Below are 14,175 nucleotides of genomic sequence, written 5' to 3'. Positions count from 1 at the left end.
GAATTTTAAATATATAAAAAAGAATGAGGGCAAAACGCATGGAAGTGAGGTAATGGAAAATGCAGATGTAATTTTGGCTGAAGAAAAAGCTGGGGCTAGCTGCCATTTGGTTAGAGCTCATTCTCGGGATTCAAAAGAAAGTGAACATGCTTTATTGCTGTTTCAGAATACAATATATAATCCAGTGAGAAGGAGGTAAAGTACTCCACGGTGTACAGGATCTACAAATCAAATCAAAGAAAGGAAAAGGGAATAAAAGTCTTAAAATACCAAAAGCCAGTGACATTTTTTGACCATTAGACATTTCTGAGACCCAGTGTTAGAGCCTTTTATACATTTATGCAAGTAAAACTCTACCAAAGGAGAAGGGGAAAACTTGTTCATTTCCCCAGAGCTCCAGGCAGCTTTGGATTTTGTAAAAATTATCGAATAAAAAATTTGAATAAAAACCTAGTATTTTTGAAAAATATTTGTACACAAGTTAGTAGAAATTTCTATAACTAAAATGAAATAGGGGTGCCTGGATGGCTCAGTCGGCTAAGTGTCTACCTTCGGCTCAGGTCATGATTCCAGTCCTGGGATTGAGTCCCACATTGGGCTCCTTGCTCAGTGGGGAGCCTGCTTCTCCCTCTCCAGCTGACAGCCACTTGCCCTGCTTGTGCTCTCTCTCTCTGACACAAGTAAATAAATAAAATCTTTTAAAGAATTAAAAAAAATAAAGTAAAATAAAGAACTGTATCACAGGGTGCCTGGGTGGCTCAGGGGGCCTTTGTCTTCAGCTCAGGTCATGATCTCAGGGTTCTGGGATCCAGTCCCGCATCAGGCTCTCTGCTCAGCGGGGAGTCTGCTTCCTCCTCTCCCTCTCTGCCTGCCTCTTTGCCTACTTGTAATCTGTCAAATAAATAAATAAAATCTTAAAGAAAAAAAAAAAAAAAAACTGTATCATACTAAGAGATCAAGGCAGGTTTACCACTGAAAAATAAAAGAGGATCAGATAAAATCAGAAAATCATTTTAAGTTTAGGCATGCTTTCTTTAAACACTTCATTAGGTGCAAAAGAGGACACCGCTAACAAGGCCTGGCAATGAAATGTACTACTTCTACGACAAAGAACAGAGGAGCGATTTTTCACAAGGTAATGATGCAATCTAAGCCTCTGGTATTAAAGAGATGTTAAATTCCATAAGGATGGGGACAAAGTTCATTTTGTGGCACTATACATAATGCTGAGCAGAGACTGGCTGCCCGGTCCATATACTGAAAGAAAACTGGGGTGGGTAGGAAGCTGATAAACAAAACTGCCTCATAAATAAATCTTTTGTATTTAAAACAAATAAAATTATTAGAACAATGACAAGGGCCCAGAAGGGATCATTAATTCAACCAATAAATAAGTGCATACTTTTTGTTCTAAATGCTGAAGATAAAGCCTTGAACCAAGACATAAGAACTTACATTGCCAAAGGAGAGAAAGATGAATGAAATACAAAATAAAATGGTGCTTTTGAGAATCAAGAATGGAGGGGACACTACATTACAGAAGATTATAAGGATAGCTTTTCTTTTCTCAAAAAAAAAAAAGGTCTATTATGAAAATCAAACAAATCAAAAATTAAGTGTGTGTGATGCGGGGAGGGAATCTTACAAGAGTAAGAGGAGTCACACCTAGACACATCAAAACAACATACTGATGTACTACAGAAAGGTAGGAGATTTTACAGAACCTTCTTTGCTTCTACTTGAGCAAAAGCAATAAATTAACCACAATAATTATTTCTATTGTTTTATTTCTGCTTGCTTTCTTTCCCAGAAAACATCCTAAGCTTGTCAAGCTACGGTCTTTTCCTCAAACTACACAAATAAAGTAGAAATGAGGCTAGGATATGCACATGAAAGAATATTTATGTTTCATACAACTAAATTTTTCATTTTTGCACAACATTCTACATTTTTCTCTCCAGCAAAGCAAAACGTCCCACACGAAATTTTTCAATAAGCCCCTTAAGATTTTTATCCAATGACAAGAACAAATGAGTGCTGTTAATAATTTTCAGATTTAAAGCAATAATTCTCATATAAAACAATTTTTTCCTTGAGATTTGCCAAACTATTCCTCTCCAGAAATACTGCATCCTTATTCTAAGAATTTTTCACTATATTGTCCAGGCTGACTAATTTTTACCTTGAATGCAAACCAACAGAAGAGACAATTTTTCAAGGGATGATGAGTTGAAAGCCAAGAAAATGTTTTAACTTCTTATAATTTAATCCACATTGAAGTTAGATAAATTTGACAGTATCAAAATAAGAGTTTTCTCAGCATATCAACTGCCACCTCCTTTTTAAAGCTTCTCTAAGAATGGTTGGGTTTGGTCATAATGCTTCGAAGCAATAACATCATTAAGTTTGGATCCCCTCTCATCAACAAACATGATTTGCCTTTACCTTTTCTCTGTGAACTACAGATTCTTTCTGTTGATACACTCTTTCCATAAGAACCTTTGCAACATAACAGATAAAGGGTAGCATTATGCAAATTCTGCATACTGAGGAGGGATAGTTAAATAGGAGCTACCAGTATGCATAATGAGTACCATCTTTCAAACATCTTTAGGTCAAGTTTTTTTTTCCCCTTAAGATTTTATTTATTTATTTATTTATTTGAGAGAGGGAGAGCAAGCGAGTGTACAACCAGAAGGAGCAGCAGGCAGAGGGAGAGGGAGAAGCAGTTCTCCCTGCTGAGTAGGGAACCCAATGCAGGGCTCGATCCCAGGACCCTGGGATCATGGCCTGAGCCAAAGGCAGAGGCTTAACTGAGTGAGCTACCCAGGTGTCCTTTTAGGGCAAGTTCTGTTCTATCCAAAAGCATCTTGTAAACATTGACCTTTGGGCAACTGCACTAAGCCTAGTTTCCTAAGAGTAGGAAAGGATTCTGAAAACAAGACAACTTAAATATAAAAACCACAGTCATTAATTATAAATTAGAATAAAATATGAAAAAAGCAAATATTAACAAGACATAAGCTGTTGTTTAGTCTTCATTCTTTAAAACACTTCAGTATTAAAGATCAGCAATGAAAAAACAAACCAGTTGACTAAATATTAAATCAAGCAGTGAAGAAATTGTATAAATTGAAAATGTCTCTTATTTTCTTAGAAAAAGTATGTATGGTTTGAATGATGGAATACATTTAATCTCAAGGTCTGCTGTACCACAAACTGCCTCCACATTAAAAGGATTATTTTCAAGATGGAAACAAACTTAGTCATAATAACTTACCTAACAAACATTAAGTTTTCCTTTTTCCCATCTACCAAAAGTTTATATTGCCAAATGTTCCACAATTGTCTCAGATGTTTATTTACAAAGCAAAGGGATGAACATCACATGGAGACTACCAACACATAAAATTATGTAGATGCTAAAAGAGATGTTCTCTATTTTAACTTCAGTTCCTTGTTGTTTTTTCCACTTTTGGTTTCTAATTCTTGGATAACTCTTAGAAACATCAATCTCATTTCACTAGGCAACATGAGAATTAGAGAAGAATTCCAGTAAAACCCCCAGGTTTTCAGTGCCATGGAGTGGTATATAATGCCATACCACCTCACTGGTAGACTAAGTGAGGAGATAAGACAGGTTTAGAGGAAGGAGGAAGGATGACGAAGTCACTCCTAAACATGCTGAATTAGTTACCTATAGAGATCTCATTCAGTCGGTATTTGAGTGCAAATACCTCATCTAAAATGCTTCTAGGCACTGGTAATTGCTAGACAGCTGGATGTGCCAGAATTCCTAGGCTAGGTTTGGGAGCCACTGGGTGAATTACAGAAGTCTCAATGAGACCACTCCAGGGAGTACAGCGTAAATAAAAGCAGTGGCCTGAGACTTTCAGAAGAATAGATTTAAGAAAAACAGAGAAATAGGAGTCAATATAACAAAAGCCAGAAATGTAGAAGGTAAACCAAGAGAATGGTTGCTACTACTGGAAAATTTCAGTAAGTTAAGTATCTGCTATCAACCTCACAAAATGAGGCTTGAGAAATACCTATCAAACATTTCAACTAGGAAATCAATGGTGGCCCTACTGGGAACATAGCAAGAAAAAGAGAAAGGATTAGGTACTTTTTTTTTTTTTTGGAAGATTTTATTTATTTGATAGAGACATCAAAAGTAGGCAGAGAGGGGGAAGCAGGCTCCCCACTGAGCAAAGAGCCCGATACGGGGCTTGATCCCAGGACCCCGAGATCATGACCTGAGCCGAAGGCAGAAGCTTAACCCACTGAGCCACCCAGGCACCCCGGAATAGGGTGCTTTTTAATAGCTTAGGTATAAAGTGAAGGAGAATTACATGGTAATGGTGAGAAGGAAGAGTCTGGAACATGAGAACATAGAAAATGGAAGTAAACTGAAAAGAGAAGTCAATCACTGGAGACCAAACTGAAGATACAGGCAAGATAATGGTTCTAATATTTTCTCCAAATCAACTTCTGCACCTCAATATTTGCCTCATTAGCTTTAACTCACAGGAATAATCACTGTGTTTGTTGCTGGTACCAAAGCTGGGAGAAAGTAAGTACACTCTCTAAAAGACAACAACCTTCCCAGTTCCCCCTAAAATCCCGTCACACTAGTGGTTTGCTCCCTTCTCTTTCTTTCCTCTCTATGTGCATGGCAGGGCAAAAATGTATGCACATGCACAGACAACTTCAAATTCTGTACCAAAGTCTCTGCTGTGGAAAAATGTAAAGCAAACTCCTGACCTAGACATCATGGCACCAAGATTTATATTCATTTGCTTATTTTCAACAAAAAAGAACCTTGATTTCCTTTTCTAAAAGGTATAAATTGCAGAATTTGAGGAAAACATTTCAATGAGAAACGAATAAAATCATAGAATCAGTCAATTTTGGAATGAGAACTTATCAGGGACAGTTGGAAAGATGACAGATCAAGACTTCAGAATGCAGATCAATCAAGAACTTGGTTTTATGACTATAAGCCATGCCTTCCACCTTATGGACCTTAATTTTCTAAATCATAAAGTAAGTGAATTAGAAGAAATCACCATGGTCCCATCCAGCCTAAAGAAGAGCATGATTCGGGTCCTTCGTGTGCTATTTCCAGGTAAAGAGAACCAAGGCTCAAAGAAGACAATTCAATGACTTGAAATGTTAGTAGTCCAGAAGAGTCATTTTGGAATTGAGGGCTGCTGATTCTCAGTCTAATGTTCTTTAAGTTATGTTCTTACAGAGTAAGAAGATATTGATGATTTTTAAAAAATCTTCTTTCCTCCTTACTGCCAATGACATTTTCAAGAATGCGCACAACCAAGGCCATGGTGAAAAGCGAAGCACATGAAGAAAGTCTCTCCTAACGTCTAGCTTAGAGCCTCTCTGATAGAGTCATGTGTACTATAGCCCTGCAATGTTGATCAAAGAAACAGCATAGTATTCTGGTATGTAGTGGCCATTATCCATGCTATGCTTGGGATACTCTGCCTTCAATCAGAATGCACAACACTTAAGTGGGTAGGAGAAGAATCAATGAAACAAGATGGGATTGGGAGGGAGACAAACCATAAGTGACTCAATCTTACAAAACAAACTGAGGGTTGCTGGGGGGAGGGGGGTTGGGAGAAGGGGGGGTGGGGCTATGGACATTGGGGAGGGTATGTGCTTTGGTGAGTGCTGTGAAGTGTGTAAATCTGGCGATTCACAGACCTGTACCCCTGGGGATAAAAATACATGTTTACCAAAAAAAAAAAAAAAGAGAGAGAGAGAGAGAGAGAATGCACAACACTGCCCATTTTCACTGGAATCCTGTCATGTCCTACATGGTTCTAGTGAGTTCTACTTTTCTGTGAAAAACTAAGACTGATGCTCTATTACAGCAGAATCAGAGTATAATCAATTGCCTCTGTCTCTACTTGGTTTTCTAGTTGTGGGCATCATAAAGAGTTCAAAGATAACACTGAGACATTTAAATAAATAATGGATTTTCAATTACTTTCAAAAACAGTTACTGTGAAACCCAGTGTGAGTAATTACATGAAGACAATGGAGACAGAGGACAAAAGGATACTAGAAAGAAACAACTCTATGATTTGATTACTCTCTGCACAGGATCAAACCAATTTATCTTAATATATGCTAAGCATCTTATCACATAGAGTATTTTCTGTATTTAAATTTACATATACATTTTAAAATGGACAGTTTGAGACTTTTCATTGAAACAGAAAACAAAGCATTATTCCTTTTTTGTTGAAAATAATCTTGTAATATTATTGGTTAAATACTTCCTGGAATTTATAAACACTGTAAAATACACACAAGGAGATAAATTCTTAGTGAAATGATATATAAAATACATACTTGGTTGTCTCAGCACCTAGCTAAATTTTCATAGCTTAAATAACTTATTCCCCAGGAAAACAACAATACCAACATTCACTACGACTGCTTTTCACAATTTACCCTAAGAGATCTGCCAACTATATACATATAACTATATATATATATTCATGATATTGAAAATAAATTCAATAAACCTTTTGATAAATTTCTTTAGTTAATGTTAAATGTTTTTGTGGTATTAAACTTCACTGCACACTCTCATTCTTTAAAAGCATTACAAAAAGAGCTAAAATGTATTATTTTTCCATGGTCCATCTTTATTTTTCCCCCCCATGGTCCGTCTTTACGAAAAATGATACTATGAAAAACCTTAAGGGCAAAAGCTAATTTAATATGAAAATACATCCCAGGTAATAAGGTAACATATTTCTTTTTTTAACTTAACAATCTTGCAGTGATTTCTTTAAAGGATATACACACATTTTTAAAGTACCTTGGATTTTATATAAATTACTGATTAATCAAGACAGAACAGCTGGGCATAATGAACACACAGTGATATTACTCACCTAAATAGGGAATGCAAGGCGTCATCTTTAAGCTACTTATATAGTCTCTTAGCCTTTTGTAATTATCTTCTTTACTCATTACATATTCTAATTTTTCAAAGGTAGTTTTGTCTTTTCGACTTAGTAACTAAAAAATAAACAGAAAAGTCTAAGTTATTCCCAAATTCCATTTTATTATATTAAATAATTGAAGCTGTCTTTACTATAAATTTAAATTTCAGAGTTATACCATCTTCAATTATACTCTGGTAGTGTATAAAAAAAACAAAATCAGACATGTCTATTATAAACCCAGAGGTGCCTGGGTGGTGCAGTCAGTCAAGTGACCAGCTCTTAGATTTTAGCTCAGATCATGATCTCAGCACCATGAGATCAAGCCCTGCATCAGGCTCTGTGCTCAGCACAGTCTGCTGGAGATTTTTCTCTTCCTATCCCTGTGCTCTTCCCACTCATGCTCTCCATCTCTAAAAAAAAATACGTAAATCTTAAAAAAAGGGCAGGGGGGGACCAAATCCACTATTTAAAAATTATAATATCCTTTGTATGTACACAAAGTCATTAACTAAGCAGTAAATTAGCTTCTCATCTTCACTATTTTGTTCTTTAATTTTTTAAGATTTTATTTATTTGACCGAGAGAGAGGAGAGCACAAGCAGGGGGAGCAGCAGGCAGAGGGAGAAGCAGGCTCCCTGCTGAGCAAGGAGCCTGATGCCATGCAGGGCTTGATCCCAGGACCCCAGGATCATAACCAGAGCTGAAGGCAGACGCTTAACCAACTGAGTCACCCAGGCACCCTTCACTATTTTAAATGGTTGAACGATTTTGTTGATCACTTTCCTAAGTTAAAATAATTACATATTCATATCCAGCTCAAATGTCCAAATACTTTATTTAATACACTGTCCCCTGCCTCTTCAAAGATTAAGATTATTCTTGCATAATCATTAAGAGATAAATACTGAATTTTGTGTTTCAGTAACAATCTTTCTTCACTAGTCCTAACAATAACCATAAAACTTGATTCACACTTTGGGATTTTTAACAAGACACTTTTTCTTTGATCCTGCTGATCAGCACTACTTCACATAGTTGATGAACAATCAACTGCACTGTTTTAGGAAGCTTATGGGGGTAGATTTGCAGTGACTGTCCTTTGAGGAAAACGGAGTCAATCTAGGGGAATAAAAGAGAAGTAAGGTCAATTACCCAAAACAGTATTAACTACTTGTTATTTTTTGTGTTTTTGATTTTAGCCATTCTGACAGGTGTTAAAGTGATACCTCACTGTGGTTTTAATTTGCATTTCCCCAATGAATAGTGATGTTGAGCACCTTTTCATGTTGGTCATCTGCATGTCTTCTTTGGAAAAAGGTCTATTCAGGTCCTCTGCCCATTTTCAAATTTGATGTTTTTTTGGTGTTGAGTTGTGTAAGTTCTTTATGTATTTTGGATATTAACTCCTTAGATACATAATTTATAAATATATCCTCCCATTCAATACACTGTCTTTTTATTTTGATGATGCATAGAAACCTTTTATTTCGGTGTAGTCCAAAAAATTTAATTTTGTATTTGTTTCCCTTGCCAAGGAGACATTATCTAGAAAAGTATTCCTACAGCTGATGCAACAGAAATAACTGCCTATATTTTCTTCTAGGAATTTTATGGTTTCACGTCTCACATTTAATTAATTTTGAGTTTATTTTTGTGTATGGTGTAAGAAAGTGGTACAATTTTATTCTTTTGCATGTAGCTGTCCAGTTTTCCCAATACCAGTTGTTGAAGAGACTATCTTTTTTCCCACTGTAGATTCTTGCCTCCTCTGTCATAAATTGACCACACAAACACAGGCTTATTTCTGGACTCTTCTGTTCCATTATCTATCTGCCTATTTTTGTGCCAGTAACATACTGTTTTGATTACTACAGCTTTGTAGTATATCTTGAAATCTGGGATAGTGATGCCTCCAGCTTTGTTGTTCTTTTTCAAGAATGCTTTGACTATCTAGGGTCTTTTGTGGTTCTATACAAATTTAAGGACTATTCTAATTCTGTCAAGGATGCTACTGGTATTTTGTGTTTGCAAGGATATGGAGAAAAAGGAATCCTCATGCACTATTGGTGGGAATGTAAATTGGTGCAGCCACTGTGGAACATGGTATGAAAGTTCCTCAAAATATTAACAGTCAAATTGGGGAGGGTATGTGCTATGGTGAGTGCTGTGAAGTATGTAAACCTGGCGATTCACATACCTATACCCCGGGGGTTAAAATATATTATATGTTTATAAAAAATAAAAAATTTTTAAAAAGAGCATAAAATATATTAACAGTTAAATTATCGTATGATCCAGTAATTCCACTACTGGGCATTAAACCAATGAAAATGAAAAAAATAATTTGAAAACATATATGCACTCCTTAAACATGTTTATTGCAGCATTATTTACAGTAGTTGAATATGAAAGCAACCCAAACTTCCTCGACAGATGAATGGATAAAGAAGATGTGGTGTGTGTGTGTGTGTGTGTGTGTGTGTAAATAAAATGAGTTCTTACCATCTGCAACAACATGGATGGACCCAGAGAGTATAATGCTAAGTGAAATAAATCAAATAAGAGAAAGACAAAGTATCATATGATTTCACTCACGTGTGGAATTTAAGAAACTAAACAAATAAACAAAGGAAAAAAGAGACCAAACAAACAAAAACCCTAAAAAACCAAAACCAGACTCTTCAACATAGAGAACAAACTAGGGGTTGCTAGAGGGGAAATGGATGGGTGAAACAGAAGGAATTAAGAGAACAGTTATCCTTGGGAGAAGGGGGTGTGATTATGGACATTGGGGAGGGTATGTGCTTTGGTGAGTGCTATGAAGTGTGTAAACCTGGTGATTCACAGACCTGTACCCCTGGGGATAAAAATATATGTTTATAAAAAATAAAAAATTTAAAAATAAAAAAAGAAGAAGAAAAAAAATTAAAAAAAAAAATTAAAAAAAAAAGAGAACAGGTATCTTGATGAGCACTGAGGAAGGTATAGAACTGTGGAGTCATTATATTGTACATCTGAAACATTTTAATGTTAAAACTGTTATGTTAATTATCCTTGAGTTAAGAAAGGGTATTTTAAAAATATTAATGAAAAAATTCAGAGAGTATGTTTTTAAGTATTTCAAAGACTCTGGAAAAAATATTTTTTTCTTTAAATATATGAAGTTCCTATTTCATTGTGATGTAATAAACTCCACTTTATGTCATAAAATGTTATTTTTTAGGATATAAAATATGTCCACCTATAAAATGCTCATCTAATTCTATAAGGATAACAGAAAATCTGAAGATTAATTTAGAGATAAGGAGACAGATTCAAAGTTGATCACAGGATTAGCAAGAAGCAGAACATACTAATACTCTCTTAGTCATCCACCCACAAAGACATCCTGTTTTTCAGTTTCTCAGTCTGGTTCTGGAGATAAAGACAATTCTGATGCCAAATGCACACTCTTTTATATAGAGTATTACAAAGAGTACAACTGGGATTCACATTGGAATTTATTTTTTCATGGGCTCCAAGAGGCAGATTATTTTCAGATAATCTCTACCAGAAATATATCTGAGCAGTATTCCTCCTTCTTCAAAACAAAATATTTTAAGGAGTCTTTTGTTTTCATATTTTAGACAGATAGCCCACAGTCTAAAACAGCAGTTGCATAATCTTTTGCTTGGCCCAGCTTCAACATACTTGATTAGCATTTTCAAGATCAGGCACAAATCTCTGCTGTTACCTGGAAGGCCAACCATCCCTCTTCTCCCGCCTAACAGAGTATTTGGATATGGAAAATATGGTGATGTGATGTAGCAGGGTAACAGTAAACCTGTTCCTTTTTTCTTAAATCAATCATTCCAAAACTTTGGTACAGAATCAGGAGAAACGCAGCTGATTTTCCCACATCTGAAACACAGAACTCTGGTAAAGAACTACATGGTCTAGTGTGTATAAAAAGGGAGTGCCTAGTTGGCTCAGTTGGTTAAGCACCTGCCTTGGGCTCAGGTCATAAGGTCCCGGGATGAAGCCCTGCATCCAGCTCCCTGCTCAGTGGGGAGTCTGCTTTTCCTTCTCCCTCTGCCCCTCCCCCCTGCTCATGCTCTCTCTTGCTCTCTCTCTCTCAAATAAATAAAATCTTTTTTTTTCAAATCAATAAAATCTTAAAAAAATAATACGTATAAAAATAACTTATATTTGGAATTTTCATAATAATCGATAGCCAGATTAAAAGGATTCAATCTGGTGTGGGACCATAGAGCCTTCTTTCAGGAAGACTATAGGAAAAGCATGGACAAAAGAATTAATTAGATGTTAACATAATGTGTTTGCAGTGGTATCTCAGAAACTCGTCCAATGCCCCCAAAGCTATTATCTACGAAGTCCTGATTTTTTTTTCTGCTTTTCAAATCTTTTTCTGACATTACTAATGTTATCCCTACGATTTACTTCACTATACTCTTCCCACCAAAAAAGGGGAAAACAAAGTGGTTCTCAACTGCATGCTTTAGGTACTACACTCTTCCTCTGGCGAGGAGCATGACAACCAGGGGGCAAAGCTCTTCACATGTTCATTGATGCATGAATGTGGGAACTTCAAAATGTTCTTGGCTAGATCTCTACACCATGTTACCATAAGAAATCCACTTTGGGGAAAATGGATGAACCCCTATTCATGTCAGTCACCATAAAAAAATATAAGATTCCCAGATCACCTCTTATCACCTTGATTTGTATCCCCATACATATGTACAAATGTGTTCATTTGCATAAATAATTTATCTTGAACCTTGGATGCAGGTTAATTATAACCTTCTGTTCATGACACTCAATTATCATTAGTCTCTGATATGGCTTTCCTGTTAAATTCATTTATTCTTAAATTTCCTAACAAACACATACGCATCTATTTTCCTAAGAACCACACACCATTAACACATCTACATATGTGCTCCTTCCATATCTAAATCCCTTGACTTTTTTTTTTTTAAAGATTTTCTTTATTGAGAGAGATCACAAGCAGGGGTAGGGAGAACCCCATGTGGGGCTCAATCAGGACCTAGAGATCACAACCTGAGCCAAAGGCAGATGCTCACCCAACTGAGCCACCCAGGCACTCCCCTTAACTGTAAGTATCCAATAATCTCCTTCCTAAATTTTGCCTATCATTCTCTTAAATTTTATTTGATTTTTGACTGAACAATATCATGCTATTTTTAATCTTTGGATTTACTTATTCAATGTTCTGACACTGAAGTTCCACCAATAATGTTACATGTGGCTGTAGTTCACTCATTTTCACCGCTTCCCTATATATATCTTCTTCTTTGAAGTACTATCATTTTCTATTTTTCTTTTTTTTTATTTTGCTTTTTAAGAGATTTCTTTATATATATATATTCCAGATATAAATTCTTGATCAGTTACAACTGCTTCACATTATTTTCCCCCATTCTGGGGCTGCTTTTCAGTCTTCTTTAAAATATCCTTTGATGAAGAGAATTCTTCCTTTAATGTGGTAAAAATTTTTCATCTTTTCTTTCACTGTTTGAGGTTTTTGTATCTTATCTGAAACACCTTTACAGATTCCAAGATAGAATCTATTCATACCAAGCCAGAGAGATATTAAGCTATTTTTCTCTTCTAAAAGCTTCCACATTTTTCATTCCACATGTAAGGCTTTAACTCATCTAACAAAGACTTTAATTTTTCCCCCAAACTAATAATCAATTTCCTGGCTCCATTAACAAACAGACCCTCATTTCTCCACTGATTTATAATGCCATCACTATCATATATCAGAATTCTATAAAAGCAATTATCTATTTTGGGGTTCTTTCTTCTGTTCCACTGGTTGACATGCACTAACCGTACATTACCAAAATAATACATTTTGGTATCTATTAGGGCTGTGTCAAAGTCTTCAACCCCATTTTCTCCTTCAGAAATAAATTGGCTATCCTGACCCTTTACATTTCCATGTAAATTTTATAAGCAATCTTGTCCTGGAAGGGGACTTTGATTCAAGGTGCATGTATCTCTACATACATTTGGGGGAAACTGGCATCTTTAAGATTTCCTATCCATGACTAAGGGATATTGTTCCATCTATTTAGTTCTTCTTTAATAACTTCCTGTGAAGTTTTATAGTTTTCTGCATATACATCTTACATATATTTAAGGGCTGATACTATAAATACATGGCAAAGAAAAAGAACCCAGCCCTCAGCCTTGGAAAAACAAACCTGTAAGGAAGAAGCTGATCAGCTAGATCACCTGTCATGGTCTACTCTGGACCGACCACTCTGGGGATGACTGAGCAATGTTCCATGGACTATACATGGTCAAGATTTAAACCAAAGGTGAATTATTCTGAGATCGCTATTTGAAAAAACGTCTTGCATATATTATCCCATATATTGTTTGCTGTTGTGTCTCTTTTTTTTTTTTTGAAGATTTTATTTATTTATTTGAGAGACAGAGATCACCAGGTAGGCAGAGAAGCAGGCAGAATGAGAGGAGGAAGCAGGCTCACCACTGAGCAGAGAGCCCGATGCGGGCCTCGATGCGGGGCTCGATCCTAAGACCCCGGGATCATAACCTAGGCCGAAAGCAGAGGCTTTAACCCACTGAGCCACCCAGGCGCCCCTGCTATTGTGTTTCTTTTACTGATACTGTAAAAGGTGTCCTTCCAAGTGGTATTTTCAAATTGTTTCAAATACAACTGGTTTTGTATACTGTTTGTATATTCAGTTACTGTAATAAACTGTTTTTTTCTCAAATTGTGGTAAAATATACATAACATTCACCATTTTAACCATTTTCAAGTGTACACTTTAGTGGCATTAAGTACATTCACCTTATCAACCAACCATCACCACCAACCATGCATGGGCAGAACTCTTTTTATCTTCTCAAACTGAAATTCCACACCCACTGGACAATAACTCCCATTTCTTCCTCCTTTGGGCCCCTAGCAACCATCTTCTACATTCTGTCTCTATGAATCTGACTATTCTTGGTACCTGGTATATACAGAATCAGACAGTAGCTGTCCTTTTATGTCTGGCTAATTTCTCTTAGTGTAATGTCTTTAAGATTCATGCATGGTGTGACGTGTCAGAATTCCATTCCTTTTTAATGCTAAATAATATTCCATTCTATGGGTATGCATTGTGTATATCTATTCATCTGCTGATGG

The 14,175-nt window shown here is 36.0% G+C and overlaps 1 protein-coding gene across 3 annotated transcripts in view; it reads right to left on the bottom strand.

Moving 5' to 3' along the window:
* The window catches only part of RALGPS2 (Ral GEF with PH domain and SH3 binding motif 2), a 155,865-nt gene that overhangs the window by 69,389 nt on the left and 72,301 nt on the right, over positions 1-14,175 (bottom strand). For all 3 annotated transcript variants that reach the window (XM_004761986.2, XM_004761987.2, XM_004761988.2), the window contains one exon: positions 6,930-7,056. In XM_004761986.2, coding sequence (XP_004762043.1) covers positions 6,930-7,056 — 127 coding nt within the window. The remainder of the gene's footprint in view (positions 1-6,929; positions 7,057-14,175) is intronic.

The sequence above is a fragment of the Mustela putorius genome, unplaced genomic scaffold, assembly GCF_011764305.1.
Source record: "Mustela putorius furo isolate JIRA1106 unplaced genomic scaffold, ASM1176430v1.1 tig00003942_pilon_pilon_pilon, whole genome shotgun sequence".
Taxonomy (NCBI): domain Eukaryota; kingdom Metazoa; phylum Chordata; class Mammalia; order Carnivora; family Mustelidae; genus Mustela; species Mustela putorius.
Note: the sequence above shows the minus strand (reverse complement) of the source record. Positions and strands in the feature narration are given on the sequence as shown.